Source organism: Rhinoderma darwinii, chromosome 7, assembly GCF_050947455.1.
Source record: "Rhinoderma darwinii isolate aRhiDar2 chromosome 7, aRhiDar2.hap1, whole genome shotgun sequence".
NCBI lineage: Eukaryota > Metazoa > Chordata > Amphibia > Anura > Rhinodermatidae > Rhinoderma > Rhinoderma darwinii.
In genome coordinates, this window is record NC_134693.1 from 27,883,862 (window position 1) to 27,904,583 (window position 20,722).

The window sequence follows — 20,722 nt, forward strand, 5'->3', positions numbered from 1 at the left end:
TTTCATTCGTAGTTTCAAATTGCTTTATTATAACCAAGAACATGGCACCTTGTGCCTCTGCGGGCGACAATTCCAATAGCCAAAGCCAAACAGCGTGCTCCGCCCCTAGCGCGGGCTACGTCGCTGACGTCACATCCGGGATTCTGCTGCATATATAAACCGCAGCTTCGGCACTGAGTAGTTCTCTTGGTCTGCTGCTCTCATAGAGAGAGGTGAGTGGTCTCTGCAGGTCTGAATATTGTTCTACCTCTTCCTGTTTAATATTGTAGTAACGTTATCCTCCTGCTCTCTTTATACCGTTATCCTCTGTCCTCTGCTGCACTGGGACTTTCCTTTAACAGGATGGGAATGGATTGTGCTGTCCACTACCCGTGGCTCTTGCTGCCATGATGTGCGGCCATGCTTTTTAACCATTCCGTTGCTGTTACATCTCTTTACAAAGTTGATCACGTGGAACGTGTTCATTTTTGCTAATGCTGCAAGGCGCAGAGGAGAATACACTCCTATCTATGATTTGCCTGAATGTGATGAAAATGATGTTGGTAGGGACATCTGAGATAATGATGATTACCAACGCCTCTGACCAGGCTGCAGTGCTAGATCAGGGAGGCTTCTGTATAATGTGCTGCCACTGGGATATATGTGGGACTTTCTGTCGTCTGTACCGGCCCAGGGTTATTCTAGAATCGAGTGTTAGAGTGAGATATAAACTCTGTCCTTCTCTTGCAGGCATCTACATTATATGAGGAAGCTTCATGGCTCTGCTTATCAACTATGTAAGTCCTGATTTATAAATACCGTTTTTTTGTCTTCTATGTGCTCCGATTCTTTATGCAGTTCTATTCCCACCTAAAGGGGTTCCCATGAACTATTTTTATACAAAGTCTAGTCCTGCTGTTAAGGCAATTTTTTGGCTTTATAGCATTAAATTTACTCTTCTGATATCTATCTACCCTGTGTCCCCCTTGGTTCTGCTATGAAGCTGTGCTGATGGCGTTGGGCGTGATCTGGCAGCTGCCCCTATAGTCCCTAACTTTCCCTGCAGATTGAGATCTTGCAGTATCCTTTTACTGGCCAGATCAGTAGGCCTTGCTCTGCAGGGCTTTATTTCCATTACTTGTATAGCGCCAACATATTTCCCCGCGCTGTCCAGGTGTAGGCAATATAATTTCCTTATCTATTTTTGGCGTTTCGGAGGAAACCAATACAAACACTGGGTGAATATACAAACTCCATGCTGATATTTTCCTTTCTGGTTTAGAACCCTGGACTTTAGTGCTGCACAGCAACAGTGCAAACCGCTGAGCCACTGCGCTGCCCAGGACTTGGGGCCTGTTCACACGGAGTATTTTGACAAGATTTTTGGAGCGGAAACCACTCCGCAAAACCCGGCTGAAAACGCCTCCCATTGATTTCAATGGGAGGCGGTGGCGGCTGTTTTCTCCCGCAAGCGGTAAAACCGCCTTGCGGTAGAAAGGGACATGCCCGATCTTCACGCGTTTACGCCTCTGAACTCCCATTGACATCAATGGAAGGCAGAGAAAGCGTATTTCGCTGTTTTTTTTTTTGCCCGTAGCACTCAATGGCCACAGGCAAAAATCGCGGCAAACGACATGCAGGAAGGACAAAATCTGCCTCAAAATCCCAAACAGAATTTTCCTCCTGCAAAAAACTCTGTGAATGAGGCCACATGGTTTTCCTATTTATTTGGATATATGGCGTGTAGCACTACGTATGTGTTCACTCATAGGTTCCAGTATCAATACCAAACTTCACTTGACAATGTGAAGAAAGTTTTAAAATTAAGTTATCATGATAACCCCTCAAGATTCTTGACAATGACCTGATCAGCAGTCCCACTTTTGGGACGGCTCGTGGTCTGCTTTTTCTTGCAGTGTTTAGTAGCTGACCCGTATCCTCCGCAGCTCCCCTTCTCTTTGCTCTGTCCACATCCATAATATAAATTTGCCAGCAGGTGCGGTACTTTGTAATTTCATCTGCAAAGGTTCTTGTTGAACCCAATGCATGATCCTGTGCGAGCAATACATTGACTTGTGTACACCTGAGTTATCGGCAGCGTCTTAGTATTCGGGTGGCTGCTCGAATGGTCCATCTGCAGTGACTTGCACCAGGCTGATCTTCTAATGCCACTGATGACACTTATTTGCTACTCTTGACTGTCAGGATGACGAGAGAGCTTACCACCAATACTTATTCTGAGGCATTAGTTACTGATCACCTTATTGCTATGAACAGACATTTCTGCTTCTTAACAGTCTCTTTTTTTTTTTTTTTTTCCTTCTAGGTCCCAAGTCCAGTCATACCATACGTTGGCCATACAGGTAAGTCTACTACTTGTGATATATGCACTTCTTATAATGCTGTACATGATGATTTGATTTAATCAATGGGAATCTCTCTGAAAAAGGATGAGGGACAACTTCTATACTGATACAGTGTAGTAAAATAAGTTTAAGTACGTGTGTGGGATATTTTATTCATGTTGTCGTCCTGTGTTTCTAGGGCTAGGATAGAGGCTATGACCCAAGATGGATGATACTGTGTCAAGAGGTTGGTGTCTACCACTTCATTTTGTTCCAATGGATATGCATTCTCATGTATTTACTGTGTGATGGTGGGTGCTATTCTGTGCTCGGTGCATATGGCTAAACTACTATAGCCGCATGAACGTCCGGTTATGCAGCTAAAATCATAAAAAGAGTTGCAGAAGCGTTCCGCTGCATACATTTTGCTACTTTTTTGCATCTCCTTGGTGCATAATTTAACTATTTCCTCATTTCTATAGCACCAGGGAAAATTTGCATCTAGGTTCTGTTGAGCAAATAAAGTCTTATCATAGTCTTAACTTTTAGATGTTAAAATTACTCCAGGCACAAATGATGATCGCATAGTTCAGCAGATGAACAGTGATGAATAACTTTGTCTTTCGCTCCTATCTGATGTGTCTATGCTGAATGTCCTGTAATGACACTGTAGACTGCTGAGTTGTAATGCTGCAATATATCTCTCTGCAGATCATACTGCGGGTTCAGTGACATGGGACTTCTACAGTAAGTATTCGCAGAAGTGTACTTTCATATTTGTTATCAGTACTTGGGGTGTAGTCACATGAGCTTTGTCTTTCCGTTGAGGGGTTCCCCTGCCTGAGATCAGATGGAACCCCTCAACTGAAAAACCATGCTGATATGAACAGGCCATTGGCAACTTGTGGACTCTTATAACCGTTCTGTATTGGCCTCACTTGAATGAAAAGAGTACTTGGTATCTAGTAAAGCGTACTAATAAACTGTAACATGATGATGCTTTAACAACCTTGACTTTGCCATGGAGGTATGTTATTAGCTCTATCTGACTTATCAGCTGTACATGACCAGTGTGAATTGATGAAGTTCATTGATTCCATTCAAGAGTTGGCCTTTCTATAATATTTAAATGGCAGATGCTGGCAATCTCAGATTGGCTTGGCATGGTTTTATATTTGTACAGAATTTTGCCTTTAATTTATTTATTTTTTTTTTTTTCCTTCCCTTTCTGCAGACCACAATCTGGCAGGTCACTTGAGGGGACAAAGCACTTGGACATATGGGTAAGTGCAGTTTGACAGCTCTGCTCTAGTGTTCAGGATGTTTATGATGACCACATAGTTCAGCTGATCTTCTGTGATGAACAGTCTTTCGCTCCTATCTGAATCATCCTTACATTTTAGAAGCCTCTGGCACCATTATTACTGTAACTAATCGTTGAATATTTCTTTAGGTGCCATGTCAGACCAGCTGAACCTCCAGATGTTTATCTATAGACTGCCTTGGATCATTAACATCGCTGGAGACCTACCTGAGTGAGTATAATATCCAGCACATTGAGACTCCCATCAGATGTTTAAATTATGGCAACTATTCAAGGCCCTGTTATACATCTTGTGCAATAACACTAGCGTATTGGTTAGAGCATATAGTCTGGTCTCATATTGCACTGATGCGACCAGGTTCATACTTGGCTCTATCTACTGAGAATAGCTGCCAGTTTAGTTGGTGCCACAAGTGGCTTTTTTTTTAATATGCAATTATCCAGTGGCAGCCGAGATCTTGCAGTGGTCTGTCAATGATGATTATGAATCAGGTCTCCAATTACATGTGCGGATAACTTGACCCACACTGATGCAGACTACATAATATTGCATTTCAATCTGGCAGCTCATGTGGCATTTAATTTACAAATCCCAATTAATGTATAATCTGTCTGGTTTCAGGACCATGGTTTGGAGAACCTGCAGATAAAGCTTGGACAAGGTAAGATTGTGCCCTATATTCACACTTTAAACTTGCTATCAGCCTGAATGACTGAGTCTAGCTATATAGTCTGGCATGAGCATGTAATGGTCTTGGAGAGCTCGGCCTGTTTTTGAAGCCTCAGCGTTCTGTATGCTAATAAGCTGTCTCTATAGCTCCTCTATGTTGGCAGGATAGCAGCAGTCTATGTTTAAGACCTGAAGGCTGCAGTTGTGGACACTTACATGCAATTTTGCTTACTATGGCATTCGTGACCGCTTGGTACAAATTTAGAACATGACAATTTCTTTTGGGGTTTTTATGATGCTCCAAATGTCTGACCTGAAATTATGTGTGGACTATCCGAAATACTGACATGACCCCCTGACACTTGGTATCTAAGTGTTGCTTGTGTATCTGGCCCCACTAATCACCTTCTCTAATTCTAGGTTCTGAATGTACCGCATTGCTAGACATGGTGAGTAACTTATTATTGGTATGTAATCTAATACTTGGTTACAGTGATGAAACTGATTCTGCCATATGATTAAGGATGATTATATCTTTAACCGTTCCACTTTTTTCTGAGAACCTGCATGAAATTAAAAACTAAACTTTTGTGACAAAACTAAATTAATCATCAACCTCCTATTGCAGGTCCGAGCATCTTGGACGCTGAACTTGGTAAGTTTACACATGCGGGTCGATCTTGGTCCAAAGCAAAACACAAAACTACTTTAATAGTCAATGTTAGATTTTGGTTCTTTCAGTAAATACTTGTACCCCCTCCCCCAAATAACCCTTCTGGAGCATCTTTTAATTAGAACTCCGCGTTGGGCCGTTCACTAGTTCAATTATGAATAAATTGACAACTTCGTCTTAACGGTTGGTGTTTTTTCACAAGCTGAATGGTAACACCCAGTTAACGTGTTCATGCGTTACTAGGAGGAAAGATTCACGTCAGAACAAAGCAGTTCTGTGACGAGACGCTCCAGAATTTAATGGCAAATACAAATATTTGTCAAGACAGACATGTGAGGGGTGACGGCACCTGTTAAAAGGGCTTGTCCCAGAATCGTCAATTATACCGATCTGCAGGATAAATTCTGTCTGATCACTGGTGGCAACTTTTATGATGACAATTATGTTGGTAGGGACATCTGAGATCTTATGATGATTACCAACTTCTTCTCTGATTGTAGTAGTATGTATTTTTCAGTTTAGAATATTAATGTAAACTGTCTGCTAACTCCTATATTCCTTCTCCCAGCAGCAGACAAGGACGTGTTTGACAGAATCCAGATAAACGGCTTAATCGGTAAGTTGTCTAGCAATAGAGATATCAGGTCTGACATGAGCCTATGATGCTTCAAGAGTAGTGGACAGAAGTGATTTCTGACAACTTTTTATTAACTGAGGCTTAATCTTAAGATGTCTGATTACTGGGCTTTGAAATCCTGCACCCTTGCTTTGTATACTTGCCTAGTTGACTTAGGTGGGAGTCTGACCACAGGGACCCCCACTCCACTGATCACGAGAACAGGCTTGCCTAGCGGTTCCTAGGAACACCATAAACATGGAGCAATAAGATGCATGCTCGGCCACCGCAAAGGGCACTTGGCAGCGCCATAGTAATAGAGCGATGGCCGAGCGTGTGCACTACCGCTCCATTCCTATAGGGCTCCTAGGAATGACAAGGTAAGCCTGTGATCAGTGTCAGATATTTATCCTATCCTTTGATGGGAAAACCCCTTATACATTTTCATGCGTAATTCACATGTTACACAACTCATCAGCGTCTGTTTTAATATGCCTAAGTTCTTTTATTTTATTTTTTTATAGATTTCAGAATCTCAAGACTTCTTCTTTAATGTAAGTGTGTTTGATCAACTGATATCTGTTACCCTGGCACTGTGATGATTTGTTTATTAATCAATGGGAATCTCTCTGAATAAGAATGAAGGAGAACCTTCTTACTGATGGTGCGGCTCTTAACACAAGTTCTTAATCTCTTGTATTGTACAAGTGCTTAACTACTCTCCTCTTCTGGTTTTAGGAATTGTCTACTTGATGGAAAGGCAACCAAACAGGTGAGCTTCCTTAAATTAGAAATTTGAGTGCATAGGATTTCTCCAGCACAGGATTATGTGATTAATTCATAGTTCAGCAGACTGACAGTGGTGAGATCTTTCGCTCCTATCTGATGGATCCTGCTTGACTTTGTATGGGCCTCCTGGCAGGGTGGTTTAACCGTCTGGGATGGGAAGTTCACTTAGAGTAATTGCTTACATGGCAGCTGCAGAAACTGGGGGATTTACTGGTCTGAATCTCCCTGGTGTGCTATTTAGGATTGCACCTGCATCCATAGTTGAGGTTCCAGTGATTGACCGACTATTAAACATTTTGTTTAAGTTTTGAGTATTAGACTAAGATGTTCTAAATCTATTCACAGGCCTCGGGTCACGAGAGGACAGGACTCTGACATCCTGGTAAGTACAATTTGACAACTCTGCTCTAGTGTTCAGGATGTTTATGATGAACACATAGTTCAGCTGATCTTCTGTGAAGAACAGTCTTTCGCTCCTATCTGAATCATCCTTACATTTTACTAGTTTTTTTTTTTTTTTTTAAATTACTGCAAGTAATTGTTGAATATTCCTTTAGGTGCCATGTCAAGCCCATCTGACTAGCTGAAACCTTGATTAACTGTGTAATTACCTTGCACGATCACTAAAGACCTACCAGAGTAAGTATACTTGGGTTACATTATTGAGACTCCTTGTTCTATAATGTAATTAAAGGGCTATTGCCATCTCAAATGGTGCATCTACTGCTTACTTAGCTTTCGGTAACTCCCATAAACTTTCTATAAGGAAAGCAGCTGCTGTTCGACAGACAAGTCTATAAAGCTGTTCTGATAATTGAGGGTCTCATCTCTGGGATCTTTAACTACATGGAGTTTATGGCATAGGTAGACATGCCACGAACCTTTTTAGCAATCCATTCTTGTAACTACTAGAGGTGCCGTTACGCAGCTTGTGAGCACAACCGCTATTCTGCAGTTGCAATAGCGCTTCAGGACATCCAATAGATGGCATAATGTTTGGCTTCTAGTTTCCCCAGACTCTAGGAAGTACAGGTATTTGCCAGTATGTTTAGTGCAAAGTTTTTGTAGTTATCCAGTGGGAGTTTAGACTTGGTAGTTTGGATCTTGCAGTGGCCTGTAAATGATGACTTTATGAATCAGGTCTACAATTACATGTGAGGATAACTTGACCCACATTGATGCAGACAAATATATCTTTAAGCTTGCTACCCATTGGTAAGGGCTTCTAACTGCTATCTTATTGCCATAGGTTGAAATTTTGACTGCTATGAATATTTTTTTAAAATTTATATAAAGTGTGTTCTAGACCCCCTCCTCCCCTATAACCGGTGATGAAAAAGATTCTGCCATATGAACTCTACTGATTTCAACAGCAACCGTTCCACTTTTTTCTGAGGCTATAGTGGGAGAACTCATTACCATTGTTATATGTATTGGGGTGCACAGGTTTATTCTCTCAATCACTACAGCTTGTTATGGAATGTGTCTGCTATTGCAGATAATCCATTAACTTTTTCTGAACTACAACTCCCTTGGCAAGCCTGTACCCATATGTAAAGCCTATAAACAGCAGAATGTTTACGTTGTGCAAGACTGATCTGAATATTTATTTTTGATTCCGTAGTGTGGACCCGACAAACTACTTGAGACTGCTGCAAACAATCCTTTCTGGTGTGTAACTTAGTCTTTGCTGTTTAAATTGAATGGTCTGTGGTGAATGATGACAATTGCTTTGAACTCTCTCCCTGATATAAAGATGAAAGCGAAAGTACTGACACCAGTTCCTATCAAAAGTAGTAATTCCTATAAACCATCGAATGTCACACTAATGTTGTGTTTTTTGTTTTCTTAGGTTTATTGAAGGATTGTCGTCCGTGGCAAGCATCAATATAAAATGTCTAACTTTTGTAATAAAGTGGATTTATAACATAAAACTGCATTTCTGCTCAATATATTATAGAGTTCGGTGGTAACATGTACTGAATAAAATGCTGAATGGTCTTTAAGAACTACACTAGATTCTTTAGGCTCACACTAGTTACTGCAAGGGTTATTCAAAGCTGGCATGAGGCCTACACTCAATCTGACTTTAAATTATTTAGGATCTGCTGCTGTTTTTGGGGGGGGAAAAGGACAGATTAGTTTGTCCCTACAATATGCTGCCCACAGGTTCACTTTAAATGCCATGCTAAAATATGTCTTATGGCAGGACCTAATGGTACTTGACAGGTATAAATAGTGGAGAATCCCTTGTCCCTCACCCCCTTAAAGCAGCCCTCCTGGGTCCCTTTTACTATAGCTGACTTTTCCCACTAGTGCTTTAGCAATCATGCTGATAGATCTGTAATAGAAATCAGATCTCCATGCATTGACTTACCAGTGAGCCTGTGAAGGCCGATCACAGCTGTAACCTAATGAAGCTGAAAAGTAGCCAGTATTGAGAATAAAAAGACTTTTTTTTTGGGGAAACATGACAGTAAGGCCCCATTCCATGCACATGACATAGAAGTCATCTGTAATTACAGTTCAGAATTAGATGCCTTTTCTTTTGCCCACGGACACCTTCCTGTTTATTTACAGGAAGGTGTCCAGGCTGTGGAAAGGCTGCAAAAGATGAAAAATGTCCCATATTGTTTTTACAGATCTTTGTATGGGAGCACAAGCTGAAAATGTGGGTAGCTGGAAATGCCTGTGATTATGGGCACAGCGGTGCGCATGAGTCCTTAGGCTTCAATTTTCTGACGCTTCACCTTCGGGAAGATTAAGTGCTAATGTTCCCGCTCAGATCAATGGGTTGTCTGGAATAGATTTTGTAACTACTCTCCACTGGCCAAGGCAGGGTCCTGAATAAAGGTTACACCCTATATTAAAGGGATTTTCACATTTCTGTAAATGGCTCAGGAAACAGATTTTCTCGTTAGAGCCCAACTGCCATGGCACCAATGGACTTGGTGTACCCTCATCTGCAAAACAATTTAGGTGCCAAAGTTAACCTTGGCTTCTGTAGACTTGGTGCTATGCCAATCGCTAGGTCTGTACTCCTAGGAGTTTGACTAATAGAAGCAGAGTACACAACACGATAGTGGAGTCCAGTGTATTTATGAGGGAAGCACTGCCCCTCTGACAACTGATCTGCAATATTTAGGGGAGTCTGTACTCTGGGGCGCTGGTGTCTACATTTGGAAAGTGTAAATATAATGTCTGGTCGAAGGTCTGTATGGATATTAGTCTGCATCATTATGTGGGTCTGTTCATTTAGGGAGATTTTGTTAATTTAGGGCAGCGGTAGTGAACTTGTGGGCTGTATAAGGCCCATGAGAATTTGGTCTGGTCCAACTTCATTCAGACCACACTGCTGCACTGTCACTTGCTTGGCTCTGCCCTACCCACTCACATTTAGGAGTGGGAGGAGGGCGGTGTGAGCCAAGTATGGCGGTTGTGGGCTGAGAGCGGGCCAATCCGGTCACCTGACCTCATGTCGGTAAGGTGACTGGACTGATCCACTCCTGGGCTGGCCTGGCACGCACTGACCACACTCGGACTGCCGCATCCTCATTCACTAGTATTTCGTGACCGTACTTGGTTACATCTGCCACCCTCCTACTCCTGACCTAACATTTAGAAGCTTAGCGAAGGCCTAAATGTAGAAATTTAGCTGTAGTGTAGACCCAAGACCTGACAAACGCATGAAGTGAGGTCAGATGACCTTAAAGGGGTTTTCCGATCAAGGACATTTATGATTATTCCACAGGAGATGTCAGATAGGTGCGGGTCCCACATCTATCTCTAGAATGGGGCCCCCTAAACCGTCTTCTACCTGTTGTGGTTGAAGCTGGTGATTTCTGACCATGAATAAGTCACTTGCTGAGCTACGCTGTTTCCGTAAGTCCCGTAAAACGGAACAGTAGTTACAGAAACGGTTACTGTTACACTTCTCTTTGTGGTTGGAACATTGAGGTCGAGTGGAGTTTAGGGGGGGGGGGGGGGATCAGAGGTGGGACCCACATCGGACATTTGATATACTGCAGATATGTCAAATGTCCCTGATGGGAAAACTTCCTGCTGCGGGTTCTTTGTTAAACTTACCAAAGAGTTGACTGTGCTCCAGACTGACCGACTCATCAATACCGGCTAACCTCACGCCTCACCAAAGAGAAGTGGTTCCAGTGATCACATTAGGGGTGGGTTCATTAAATGTTTGCCCAAATATAGCAGGTTCATGTTTACGTTTTTATAATTTTGTATGGCCTGTGAATTGTGGTATACATATAAAAATAGCATTTGGCAGGAAAAAGGTTCCCCACCTCCGATTTAGGGGGTCTGGTTGAAGGTCTGCATTTATATAGGTTCTGGACTGTGGTCCGCATTTATTTAGGGAGTGGGGTCTGCATTTATTTAGGGGATCTGTTTGTATCTGGTCTAAGGCTGGCGCATTTAGGGGCTTCTGCATTTATTTGAGGGGTATGGTCTAGGCTTTGCATTAATTTGGGGGGCCCTGGTTGAAAGTCTTCATTTTAGGGGGTCTTTTTTTTTTTTTTTTAGGGGTCCGTGTATCTGGTGGGGTGTCTGCGTTTCCTATATAGGTGCTTATATTTACATGTATGTACTAGTCACTTTGTAGCCTGGCTTCAAAGGTTTATCTGACGACTTGCCACCGACCATTCAGATTCCTTAGTGTCACTAGTAATTGATTTGTGGTGCAGAGATAATGACTGGCTAGTGGATGAATTTTTTTGTATAGGTTTTTCATATTTATTCTGTCTGTGTTTAATGCGGACAGATACTGCTCATTAACAACACGGCAAGTGAATGAAGCCTAAAGTTTGGTTGCACTCACAGACCACCGCGCTGTTAACCTGCTACACTCCGCGCGATCACGTGTCCTGTTAGTCTAAGCGCAAAACGCCAGAGGTCCCAACTCTCCACTTTTATGTCTCAGCTCTTTCGGGCGCCATTTTCCCATGTCCCTTTATCTTCATAGACATATTAGTCTCCGTGAAAATGGCCGCCGCTATGGTATTTCACACAAAATCTGGTACTTTTTAGAACGGGTAAAATGAATTTCATTGAGCGATTGGTTGAGGAGTCATGACGTCACGTTCAACGGCGGAAGGTTCCAGAGGGTTGTGCTTCTAGCGGCTGTTCATTCATCGTTCTAGGTTTGCGACTAGACGTTTTTTCGGCTATGGAATCTGCTCTGCTCGAGGTAAGGAAGCTACAGGGAGCCGGGCGCATAACGTGACAACTCCCATGCACTTATCTGAGCCTGAAGCTGCTGTACTGTGCCCTAGACTTTCAATTCAGGCGAGTTCATTCTCACAGGGGTGCCACTTAAAGGGACTGTCTAAAAAGAAGATCCAACTTGCGCCAATTTTTCCTATTAGGACATATGAATGTCATAGACTCGGGACTCTAATCTATAAGCCAGGGGAGAACCATTCCGGTGGAGGTCATCCGTTCATTACGCGGACTGCCATGCGTTGATATGGCTGCCATGTTCGCTGCAGGGGAACTAAGCGGCCAGACAAATACTGCACTGGGGAAAACATTTGTAATTGCCTTGTATTAGGGAAGCCGATCCCAACCGCTGCGTGAGCTTTGTTTTTTTTTAAAGTGGTTGACTTGGCGAGACAATCTCGTTAAGACAGTAATTTACAACCGGAAAAGCGAAGCGCTGTAATGCCCCGTTCAACGCTCCATTAATTTCTATGGGGTTCCCAGGAACGGCATGGTGAGCTTGTGATTGGTGGAGGTCCCAGCGGTCAAATCAAATATTTATCACCGATCCTGTGTATAGGTGATTAATATTAATTATGGAAAAACCCCTTTAAGACTGGCATTTCATACGCCAGCCTTAACTGAAGTTTGTTGGAGTGAATTGAGCCAAATTTAATCAGAAGCGCACTCTTCGTATATTTGGACTGTTCTAAAGACAGAAAATGAAACCTATGCCCCTATGAGCAGGCGTAGATTTGCGCTACAATTAGCACCATTTTCTTTCATTAAAAATCCTAAATCTGCCAGATATTTGCTGCCCTGCCCCCTACTGGTTAACCTTGCCCACTTGTTTCGCCATTTTTCAAAAGTGAAAGAAAGAAACGTCACTAATTTTATCGCAAATATAGAGTCCGCCAAAATTTGCTGCTTTTTTTTTTTAGGCCACGAAACTTGCGCAATTATCTTTATAAATTCCCCTTAGTGTTCTGATGCTTTTTTTCAAAGCCAAAAGACGTTGCTGCCAGATGTTTGTTGTAAGTCAGGAACGTGTTAATATCTCTGCGCACGCTGCGTTTTGCTTCCATGCTGCGGGTTTTGGTGCGACTTTTCCTCCGCACTAGGCATATACAATTCACAACCGGAAACACAAGATAAATTAACATGCTGCAGATTTTAAAATCCGCACCACAGGTCAATTTACGTGCAGTAAAACACCGCAGCGTGTGCATGGGACTTCCTGGAATCTCATTGGCTATGCTGCTACTGTATCACGCTGTGGTTTTTCCGCATGCAATACGCATAGTGTGCATTGACTCTTAGGCTACATGCACATGTTGCTAATTTAATGCGGAAAATCTGCATCAGAACCGCAAATCGGCAAGAGTAAAATCTGCACTTCGTGATGCGTTTGCAGATGCGACTTTTACATTTTTGATGCAGAAGCACGTAATACGCATCATGGGCAGCGGGCCTTAGGCCTCCTTAAAGAGGCTCTGTCACAAGTTTATAACTTCCCTATCTCCTACCCAATCTAATCCGTCACCAAGCGGGCGTTGTAAAGAAAAGCGTATGACGCTGACCAATCAGCGTCATACACTTCTCCATTCATGCCCAGCTTTATTCACAGCACAGCATCATCTCGCAAGATCACTCTGTGACGTCACTTACTCCCGCAGGTGCTTCACCAGAACGACGGTAGAGTGACCGGACATCGCCTCCAGCCGTGCCATGACTGCTGCTGAGGAGGATAATCGTCCTGGCACGGCTGGAGTCGATGTCTGGTCATTCCGGTGAAGGAACTGTGGGAGTAAGTGACGTCACTGCATGATCTGGCAAGAGAAGCTTAAGAGCAGAGTGGATTTCAAGCGAAGTGGTGAGATATGTGATATGAGTTTCCCATTTGTAACCATTGATTGTTCACATCGTTAGTCCACCAATTAGATATTTGCGATACTAGGGTCGCTACGTAGTAACTAGGAATATCCGGTATACCCAATCCTCCCATTGTTTTGTCTCGAGTTAGTACTTCTAATGCTATTCAGTCCGGCAGCCAAGCCACGTCCCAGAAAAGGCGCCGTCTTTTGATGATTTCGCCCTTTGTACTGTACTATCCACATCAGATTTCATCTGTATAGTGTCAACGTGACCTTCTTGTAAGTGCATAAATTCATGGATTTTTGATACCCCCCCCAGCTGCAGAAGGATCTTGAAGAAGTGAAGCAGCTGCTGGAGAAGGCCACCAGGAAAAGAGTGCGTGATGTGCTGATTGTGGAGCAACGAAAGCTGGAGACTGAAATCTCTAACAGGCAACAGCAGCAGGCAGGAGAGTCTATGGATGTTCAGAAGCCGTCTGCCATCGTCCCTCCCATGACCAGCACTTACACAGTGAAAATCAGCAATTATGGTAAGTAGGAGGAAACTGTACATAGACCAGTATGTGGGAGAATGTCTCATCTATGTACAGTAAAATATTCTCTGCCGTCTTTTCCATGCAGGAATGGGCGATTACTGGGTCATCTATGTGAAGTAGGTGTTCGGAGCACAACTAAAACTTGTGTCCTAGATGTCCCCGGGTTACAATGGGTCAGTAGCGCAGTTTGTGCACTAATTCCTCTCTGACCGATATATCATCGATTGGGGTACCGACTCCAGGGACCCTCGATGATCAGCTGTTTTGAAGGGGCCACAGTGCTCGTACAAGCGCTGCTTCCTCTTAATTTATTTTACTGTTCACACTATGAAACACCGGCGGTTCACAGTATTACAACCGCCTTCCATTCGCTTCAATTGGAGTAGGTTGTAATACTTTGAAATGCCCGTACAAGTGTGTCGGCAATTCACAGTGTGAGCGGTAAAGGAAATTAAGGGGAAGCGACGCTCGCGCAAGCGCTGCGGTCCCTTAAAAACATCTGATTGGAGGGGTGGCGGGAGTCAGACCCTGACCGACGGATGAGGTATTGATGGCCTTTCCTGAGGATAGGCCATCAATTTCTTAGGACTGAAAAACTCCTTTTAAGAGTGCTTTAAACACGTCTGCACATTGCCTGATCCTATGTCTGACGTTTGATGAAGAGCAAAACATTTAGTCATTTTTACAATTAGCGAAAGTGAATGTTCATTGCACAGATTGAGGACATTTATTTTTATTTTTTTCCGGCAGGGTGGGATCAGTCTGACAAGTTTGTGAAAATGTACATCACTTTGAATGGCGTTCAAAATATCCCTGCGGAGAATGTACAAGTCCAGTTTACAGAACGGTAGGTGTAGAACTGTAATGTACTGTGTTTTTGAGAAGCTATATGTATGTCATGGGAGCAATAGCTTGACTTAAATGGTAAATAACTTTTTAACAATCTTTGCATAAATCAATAATACAAGCAAATATATGAAACTTTGTAATATATCTGAGAAAAAAATGCCTCTTTCTCCACTGATCAGGCTCTTATCCCGCCCCCCCGCACTGATCATTCACTCTCAATTCACTAGTAAAATCTCTTGGATTATCAGCTGAGTGATCGGGTTATATGCTGCCCATAGAAGTATATGCAGAGTAGAGGGGGAGAGCAGGAGCAGAGTGAGACATAGTGAATGCTACAGCTTTCTAGTAATCTCACCCCAGTGCTGGATTCACGGCTACACTGCTCATTACTGCTGTATAATGTCCTCCATGCTGCTTCTATGTGTGTTACAAAGAGATAGGGGAGCAGCATGTTCTCTTCTCTTTGTGCAGTGTATAAAAGACAAAATAAAGCAGTTGGGCTCTGCCAACCAGCTCAGAAAAAAACTAAAATTAAGGGCTATGTAAATTTTTGAAAGGTGTTTGTGAATATATATATATATATATATATATATAGCAGATATAAAAAAATGGCGACAGCACCCTGCAACACTAATGCCACCTAAACCACTAAATATAAATAGATATGCACTAAAGCTCAATCTACCTACAAATAGGGAGGTTCTTAGTGCACATTTTGATCAAAAAGTGTTAGCCCACCTGCCACGACAAGGCGACCTCTGTAAGGTGGGAACCTACGCTGCACATACACCCAGAACTGGGACTAAGCCTACATATATACCTGGGGATGGTAGGATCCAGCATTGAACTGATTAAAATCACCCAGGGCAGAGTGGGAGGAGTGCAAGAACAACAAGTGGAGGCAGTCACTAACCCCACATATATGGATACCATAAACACAACAAATATATGAAACTTTGTAATATATCTGAGAAAAAAATGCCTCTTTCTCCACTGATCAGGCTCTTATCCCCCCCCGCCCCCCCGCACTGATCATTCACTCTCAATTCACTAGTAAAATCTCTTGGATTATCAGATGAGTGATCGGGTTATATGCTGCCCATAGAAGTCTATGCAGAGTAGAGGGGGAGAGCAGGAGCAGAGTGAGACATAGTGAATGCTACAGCTTTCTAGTAATCTCACCCCAGTGCTGGATTCACGGCTACACTGCTCATTACTGCTGTATAATGTCCTCCATGCTGCTTCTATGTGTGTTACAAAGAGATAGGGGAGCAGCATGTTCTCTTCTCTTTGTGCAGTGTATAAAAGACAAAATAAAGCAGTTGGGCTCTGCCAACCAGCTCAGAAAAAAACTAAAATTAAGGGCTATGTCAATTTTTGAAAGGTGTATGTGAATATATATATATATATATATATATATATATATACATATATACATATGATTTTTTTTTTTACTGAAAAGGTCAGTGTGATTGGTGCATTTTTATAATTAGTTTTTATTAATTTTTATTTTTTGAGATACAGAGCAGCTGTATCGTTTGCTAAATCCTGTTCCCGTCAGGTCCGTGGGACTGAAGGATTGGGCTCTTAGCGAACAATTTTTTTTCAAATAAAAAAAGTTTCACCAATCACACTGATTCACCTTTTTTTTTTTTTTTTTAATAAAAAAAAATGTCTAGCAAAGATTTACATAGCCTTTAAAGATAGAGCCTGGCGAGGGGGAAAACTGCTAAATAATGCAGAATACTAGTCATATAACGTCCAGAAAGTTTGCACACATATGGCAGTGTCATTCTGAAAAGTCACCTGAAGTTAGGAACGCTTTAGGTTTGGTTATGGCAGATATATCACGATATAGGATTGCCACAATATGACTTCATTGGACATTACCAGAATCATGCTATTTCAGCTCCATGTCTCACTCACCGTAGTAATAACCAGTTATTCGCATTCCTGTCAGCACAGTGTGATCTTATATTCTATGTTGTGATAATGTATTATATAGCGTGTTTTATGGAATATTTGGATACAGGTATTCTTTGCCTTTTGCAGGTCGTTTGATTTATTAGTGAAGGATCTAAATGGGAAGAATTATGCCATGACTGTGAACAATTTGCTGAAACCCATCTCCCCTGACAACAGCTCAAAGAAAGTGAGTGTACCGAACAGTTGGTAGAATAGACATATAGTGTATGGCCAATCTCAGGAGCTTGTATTCACTTTCTCTTCCCTGTTAGTGAGGGATTTACCGTGAGTAGCCAAAATCTCATAATGACATGCTTCCCCAAACCCAACAATGTTTTCTGTTTGTATGTTCTCCCCGTGGTTGCGTGGGTTTCCTCTGGGCACACTGGTTTTCTCCCACACCCCAAAAACATACTATAGGGAGTTTAGATTGAGCCTCAATAGGGGACAGTAAGGACAACTTCTGTACAGCGCTGCAGAATATGTTGGTGCTACATAAGTAACAGATATAAATAAGATAAAATCTCATCTCGACTGCAAAGTGTAAACCCAGCCTTAGGCTCTGTTCACACTTATGTGAATTTATTTGAATGGCTCTCCAGTATATAAAAAAAAAACTAAAAAAAACCTGACAGACCCATTATAAGCCAGAGGGATATGTTAGGGCCTATTGCAAAACAGATCCTAATAGATCTTTTATCTGAAGCCATGATGACCGTGTGAACAGTCGTTTGGAAGGATCCTGCCTGTAACTTAAAAAAAATAAATTGCTACCAGCCGTATACTTAAGAATCATGATAGAGACCAATGGCATTTCTTTAAGCATTAGTTAGAGTTAGGCTATGTTCATCCCTCGTACGTGGTCTTTTCTTGGCACAACATGAATGTTTCAATGCTGCTTCTATATAGTTGTGTGAATAGGCTGTAACTGAATGCTTGCTGTTTTTTGGCAGGTGAAGACAGACTCTGTGATCATCATGTTGAAAAAGAGATCTGAAAGCGAATGGGACTATTTAACGCAGGTTGAAAAACAAACAAAGGAGAAAGAGTGAGTGTTTATCTCTAAATACGATGGGTCCTGCCGTGCAAGCATCTATCACCCCTATACTGAGATGTCACCTGTTGCATCAGGTCTCATAATATACAGTAGTGTTAAAAAATAAATAAAAAATATAGCAGTTTAAGGCTAGAGTCACGCGGGCATTGCGCATCTCGGACGTGAAAAACGGCAGTTATTCACGTCCGAGGTGCATCCGTGTTCTGCGCTGCGGGATGCCATATCATGCATCCTCCATAGACTAGATTATGGGGAGTGAAGCGTGACAAAAATAGGACATGTTCTATTTTCTCAGACCCTTCACATGGTCCGTTGAAACAATGTCGTGTGAACGGCCACATTAAATTATATAGGCCTAAGGGCTTGTCCACACACAACGGAATTGCTGCAGAAAATCTCTGCAGCAATGCCGATGAAAACCAAACATTACGCTGTGGCAAAAACGCACAATTTCCTGTGGTTTTTATGGCAGAAAATGGTGTATATTTTGCTGCGTATTTCACAATGTTAGGAGATGGAGACATCTCCTCTGAAAAACGCAGCCACTGTCCGCAGCAGGAATTGGCATGATGCGGTCCCAAAAATACACACCGCAGGTCAATTTCTGCTCAGAATTTTTTGCATTGCCTGTACCGGATATTTAAAGGGGTTTTCCGAACTTCTATAAAAATACAGGAAAGTACCTATATGTGTCTGAATGCTGGCCAGGTAATGCCACTCCAGCTCAGAAGCAGTTATTTTTATTATCTTATGCAGCTCTCGCTAGCACCTTTTTGTTTTGATGCTGCTAAAGCTTTCTATGGGTGGGATTACCATATAAAGAACTACAGTTCCCATGATTCCTCTCCTCACTGACTTTGCCTGCAAGGTCGGAGAGTCACCTGGAGATTTTGTGAATGGAGACAAGGAATGATGCGACCGTTTAGTACAGCAAACCGTGACGATACAATACGCTAGAGGGTTGTCCCACATACCTGACATGTAAGCCAAGTTTAGAGGTTAGCCAGAGGGTATGTACCACCTTGTATATTTTATTACCCACCTTCTTATGTGTTAAGGATAAAGTAAGGTGTTTAGTTTTTTTTTCTTTTCCAGCAAACCATCAATGGAAACTGACACAGAAGACCCTGGTGCCGGTCTAATGAATGTTCTAAAGAAGATCTACGATGAAGGAGATGATGAGATGAAAAGAACGCTGAATAAAGCATGGGCAGAATCTCGAGAGAAACAGTTAAAGGGTGATATGGGGGACATGGATATCTAAAGAGGAGATTCCCCGCCCCATCCCTTCGCCTTAAACAATTCCCGAGTACAGGGATGGGTCTTGCTTTACCTGCAGTAGAGTTGATCTCTACAGTATCCATTGTTTACAATCCAATTACTTCCCAGCATGCACTCTGTGCTGCTTCTACAGCCCCTTCTGATTGGACTATGAAAAAAATCAAAACACTTTAGCCATTGTGGTCAGAGCACTGACCCGCAGATTTCTATCGTAATAGATCCTTCTTCTTGGATTTGACTGCAGATATTTTGTCTGGAGTTTATTATTTTATCTTGAAATATTTGTAAATGTCTGTATAATAAACTCTGCCAAATACATTTTGTTTCATATTGTTGAATCTGAGTTTTTTTAGTTGTGGTTTCAATTGTAGGTTTAGCAAATCTAATAGTTAGGAATTGCTTAACCCCTTAATGACCACAGATACACCTTTTCACATCAGTCATTATTGGGCTTTATTCTAGGCAGTCACCTTTTCATGGCGGCCTAATCAACTACCTGCACGGGTGTTCCGTGCAGGCTGGAGCAGGTGCTCGGTAGTCGGATGACAACTGGGCACCTGCTCCAACGGTATCGATCAAAGTTACTTCAATCGCGACCGTTTAACCCCACAAATGCCGCAGTCATTAGGGACCTCTGCATTTGAGTTGTTTACAGCGGGAGGGAGCTCCCTCTGTCACCCATCGGCAGCTCGCAAATACAACTCCGGGCATGAGATGGGGTGCCATAGCAGCACGGGGCCTAATAGAGGCCCCCAGGTCTGCCCTGGCTACATACGAATTAGGCTGTGCCAGAGGCATGTCCTAATAGATGCCTGTCAGTTTTACACTGACAGGCAGTAATGCTTTGGTATATGAAGTATACCAAAGCATTATATCGGACAGCGATCGTACAGTGAAGTTCCTTAGTGGGACTAAAAAAATAATGAATGTGAAACAAAACCATTTTTTATGGGGAAAAAATGGTTTTATTTTATAAAAGTGCAAAAAATAAAAACACACATGGTATCCCCACAAAAAATACGCCGTAAAAAGCTTGCAAAACAATGGCAGAATTGCTATTTTCCATCCCCCCCCCCCACAAAAAATAAAATAAAAGGCTAATCAATAGGTCCCATGTACCCCAAAATGGTAGCAATGAAGCCCTGCAAAACACAAGCTCTCATATGGCAACATTGACGGAAAAATAAAAAGTTATGGCTCTTGGAAAGCGGATATACTAAATTTAAATAATTTTAGTTCAAGTGTCTTTATTCTGCAAAAGTAGTAAAATAAAAAAAAAACACTACATATTTGGTATAGTCTTAATAGTACCGACCCATAGAATAAAGCTAAAGTGTTATTTACGCCGCACAGTAAACTTCGTAAATGTTCTATATACCCCAAAACTTTGCCACTGAAAAATACAACTCATCCTGCAAAAGTCCTCATACAGACATGTCCATGTGAAAATAAAGTTTATAACTCTTTGAATGGGACTATGAAAAAACAAAAAAATTGCTTGGTCATTAGGGCCCAGAATGCATGCTGGGGGAAGGGGTTATACAGCA

At 42.1% G+C, this 20,722-nt stretch overlaps 1 protein-coding gene, 1 long non-coding RNA gene and 11 other non-coding genes across 13 annotated transcripts; all 13 read left to right on the forward strand.

Annotated features, from left to right (window-relative positions):
• The first annotated feature begins 48 nt into the window (after nt 1–48).
• LOC142657739 (uncharacterized) lies at nt 49–8,330 on the forward strand. The gene is made up of 17 exons (XR_012849970.1): nt 49–212; nt 730–776; nt 2,306–2,342; nt 2,524–2,571; nt 3,036–3,071; nt 3,559–3,607; nt 3,778–3,859; nt 4,271–4,310; nt 4,739–4,767; nt 4,947–4,973; nt 5,560–5,607; nt 6,132–6,161; nt 6,346–6,379; nt 6,742–6,778; nt 6,954–7,035; nt 8,021–8,067; nt 8,249–8,330. It is a non-coding gene; the product is annotated as an uncharacterized LOC142657739 (long non-coding RNA).
• On the forward strand, nt 514–592 carry LOC142658270 (small nucleolar RNA SNORD74). Its single transcript, XR_012850098.1, has one exon. It is a non-coding gene; the product is annotated as a small nucleolar RNA SNORD74 (small nucleolar RNA).
• On the forward strand, nt 2,146–2,224 carry LOC142658251 (small nucleolar RNA SNORD24). Its single transcript, XR_012850082.1, has one exon. It is a non-coding gene; the product is annotated as a small nucleolar RNA SNORD24 (small nucleolar RNA).
• On the forward strand, nt 2,380–2,459 carry LOC142658255 (small nucleolar RNA SNORD79). The gene has a single exon (XR_012850086.1). It is a non-coding gene; the product is annotated as a small nucleolar RNA SNORD79 (small nucleolar RNA).
• On the forward strand, nt 2,889–2,969 carry LOC142658272 (small nucleolar RNA snR60/Z15/Z230/Z193/J17). Its single transcript, XR_012850100.1, has one exon. It is a non-coding gene; the product is annotated as a small nucleolar RNA snR60/Z15/Z230/Z193/J17 (small nucleolar RNA).
• On the forward strand, nt 3,642–3,717 carry LOC142658274 (small nucleolar RNA snR60/Z15/Z230/Z193/J17). The gene has a single exon (XR_012850102.1). It is a non-coding gene; the product is annotated as a small nucleolar RNA snR60/Z15/Z230/Z193/J17 (small nucleolar RNA).
• LOC142658269 (small nucleolar RNA SNORD47) lies at nt 4,805–4,881 on the forward strand. Its single transcript, XR_012850097.1, has one exon. It is a non-coding gene; the product is annotated as a small nucleolar RNA SNORD47 (small nucleolar RNA).
• Nucleotides 5,414–5,494, forward strand: LOC142658271 (small nucleolar RNA SNORD74). Its single transcript, XR_012850099.1, has one exon. It is a non-coding gene; the product is annotated as a small nucleolar RNA SNORD74 (small nucleolar RNA).
• LOC142658286 (small nucleolar RNA SNORD75) lies at nt 5,646–5,710 on the forward strand. The gene has a single exon (XR_012850113.1). It is a non-coding gene; the product is annotated as a small nucleolar RNA SNORD75 (small nucleolar RNA).
• On the forward strand, nt 6,199–6,274 carry LOC142658257 (small nucleolar RNA SNORD79). Its single transcript, XR_012850087.1, has one exon. It is a non-coding gene; the product is annotated as a small nucleolar RNA SNORD79 (small nucleolar RNA).
• Nucleotides 6,813–6,888, forward strand: LOC142658273 (small nucleolar RNA snR60/Z15/Z230/Z193/J17). The gene has a single exon (XR_012850101.1). It is a non-coding gene; the product is annotated as a small nucleolar RNA snR60/Z15/Z230/Z193/J17 (small nucleolar RNA).
• Nucleotides 7,720–7,795, forward strand: LOC142658267 (small nucleolar RNA SNORD47). The gene has a single exon (XR_012850096.1). It is a non-coding gene; the product is annotated as a small nucleolar RNA SNORD47 (small nucleolar RNA).
• Nucleotides 8,331–11,442: 3,112 nt separating the features above from the next.
• On the forward strand, nt 11,443–19,503 carry CACYBP (calcyclin binding protein). The gene is made up of 6 exons (XM_075833068.1): nt 11,443–11,602; nt 13,807–14,017; nt 14,774–14,870; nt 16,925–17,024; nt 17,791–17,885; nt 18,990–19,503. Exons 1-6 carry the CDS (start codon nt 11,582–11,584, stop codon nt 19,156–19,158), a joined length of 693 nt encoding a protein of 230 aa, XP_075689183.1. The 5' UTR covers nt 11,443–11,581; the 3' UTR covers nt 19,159–19,503.
• Nucleotides 19,504–20,722: the final 1,219 nt, after the last annotated feature.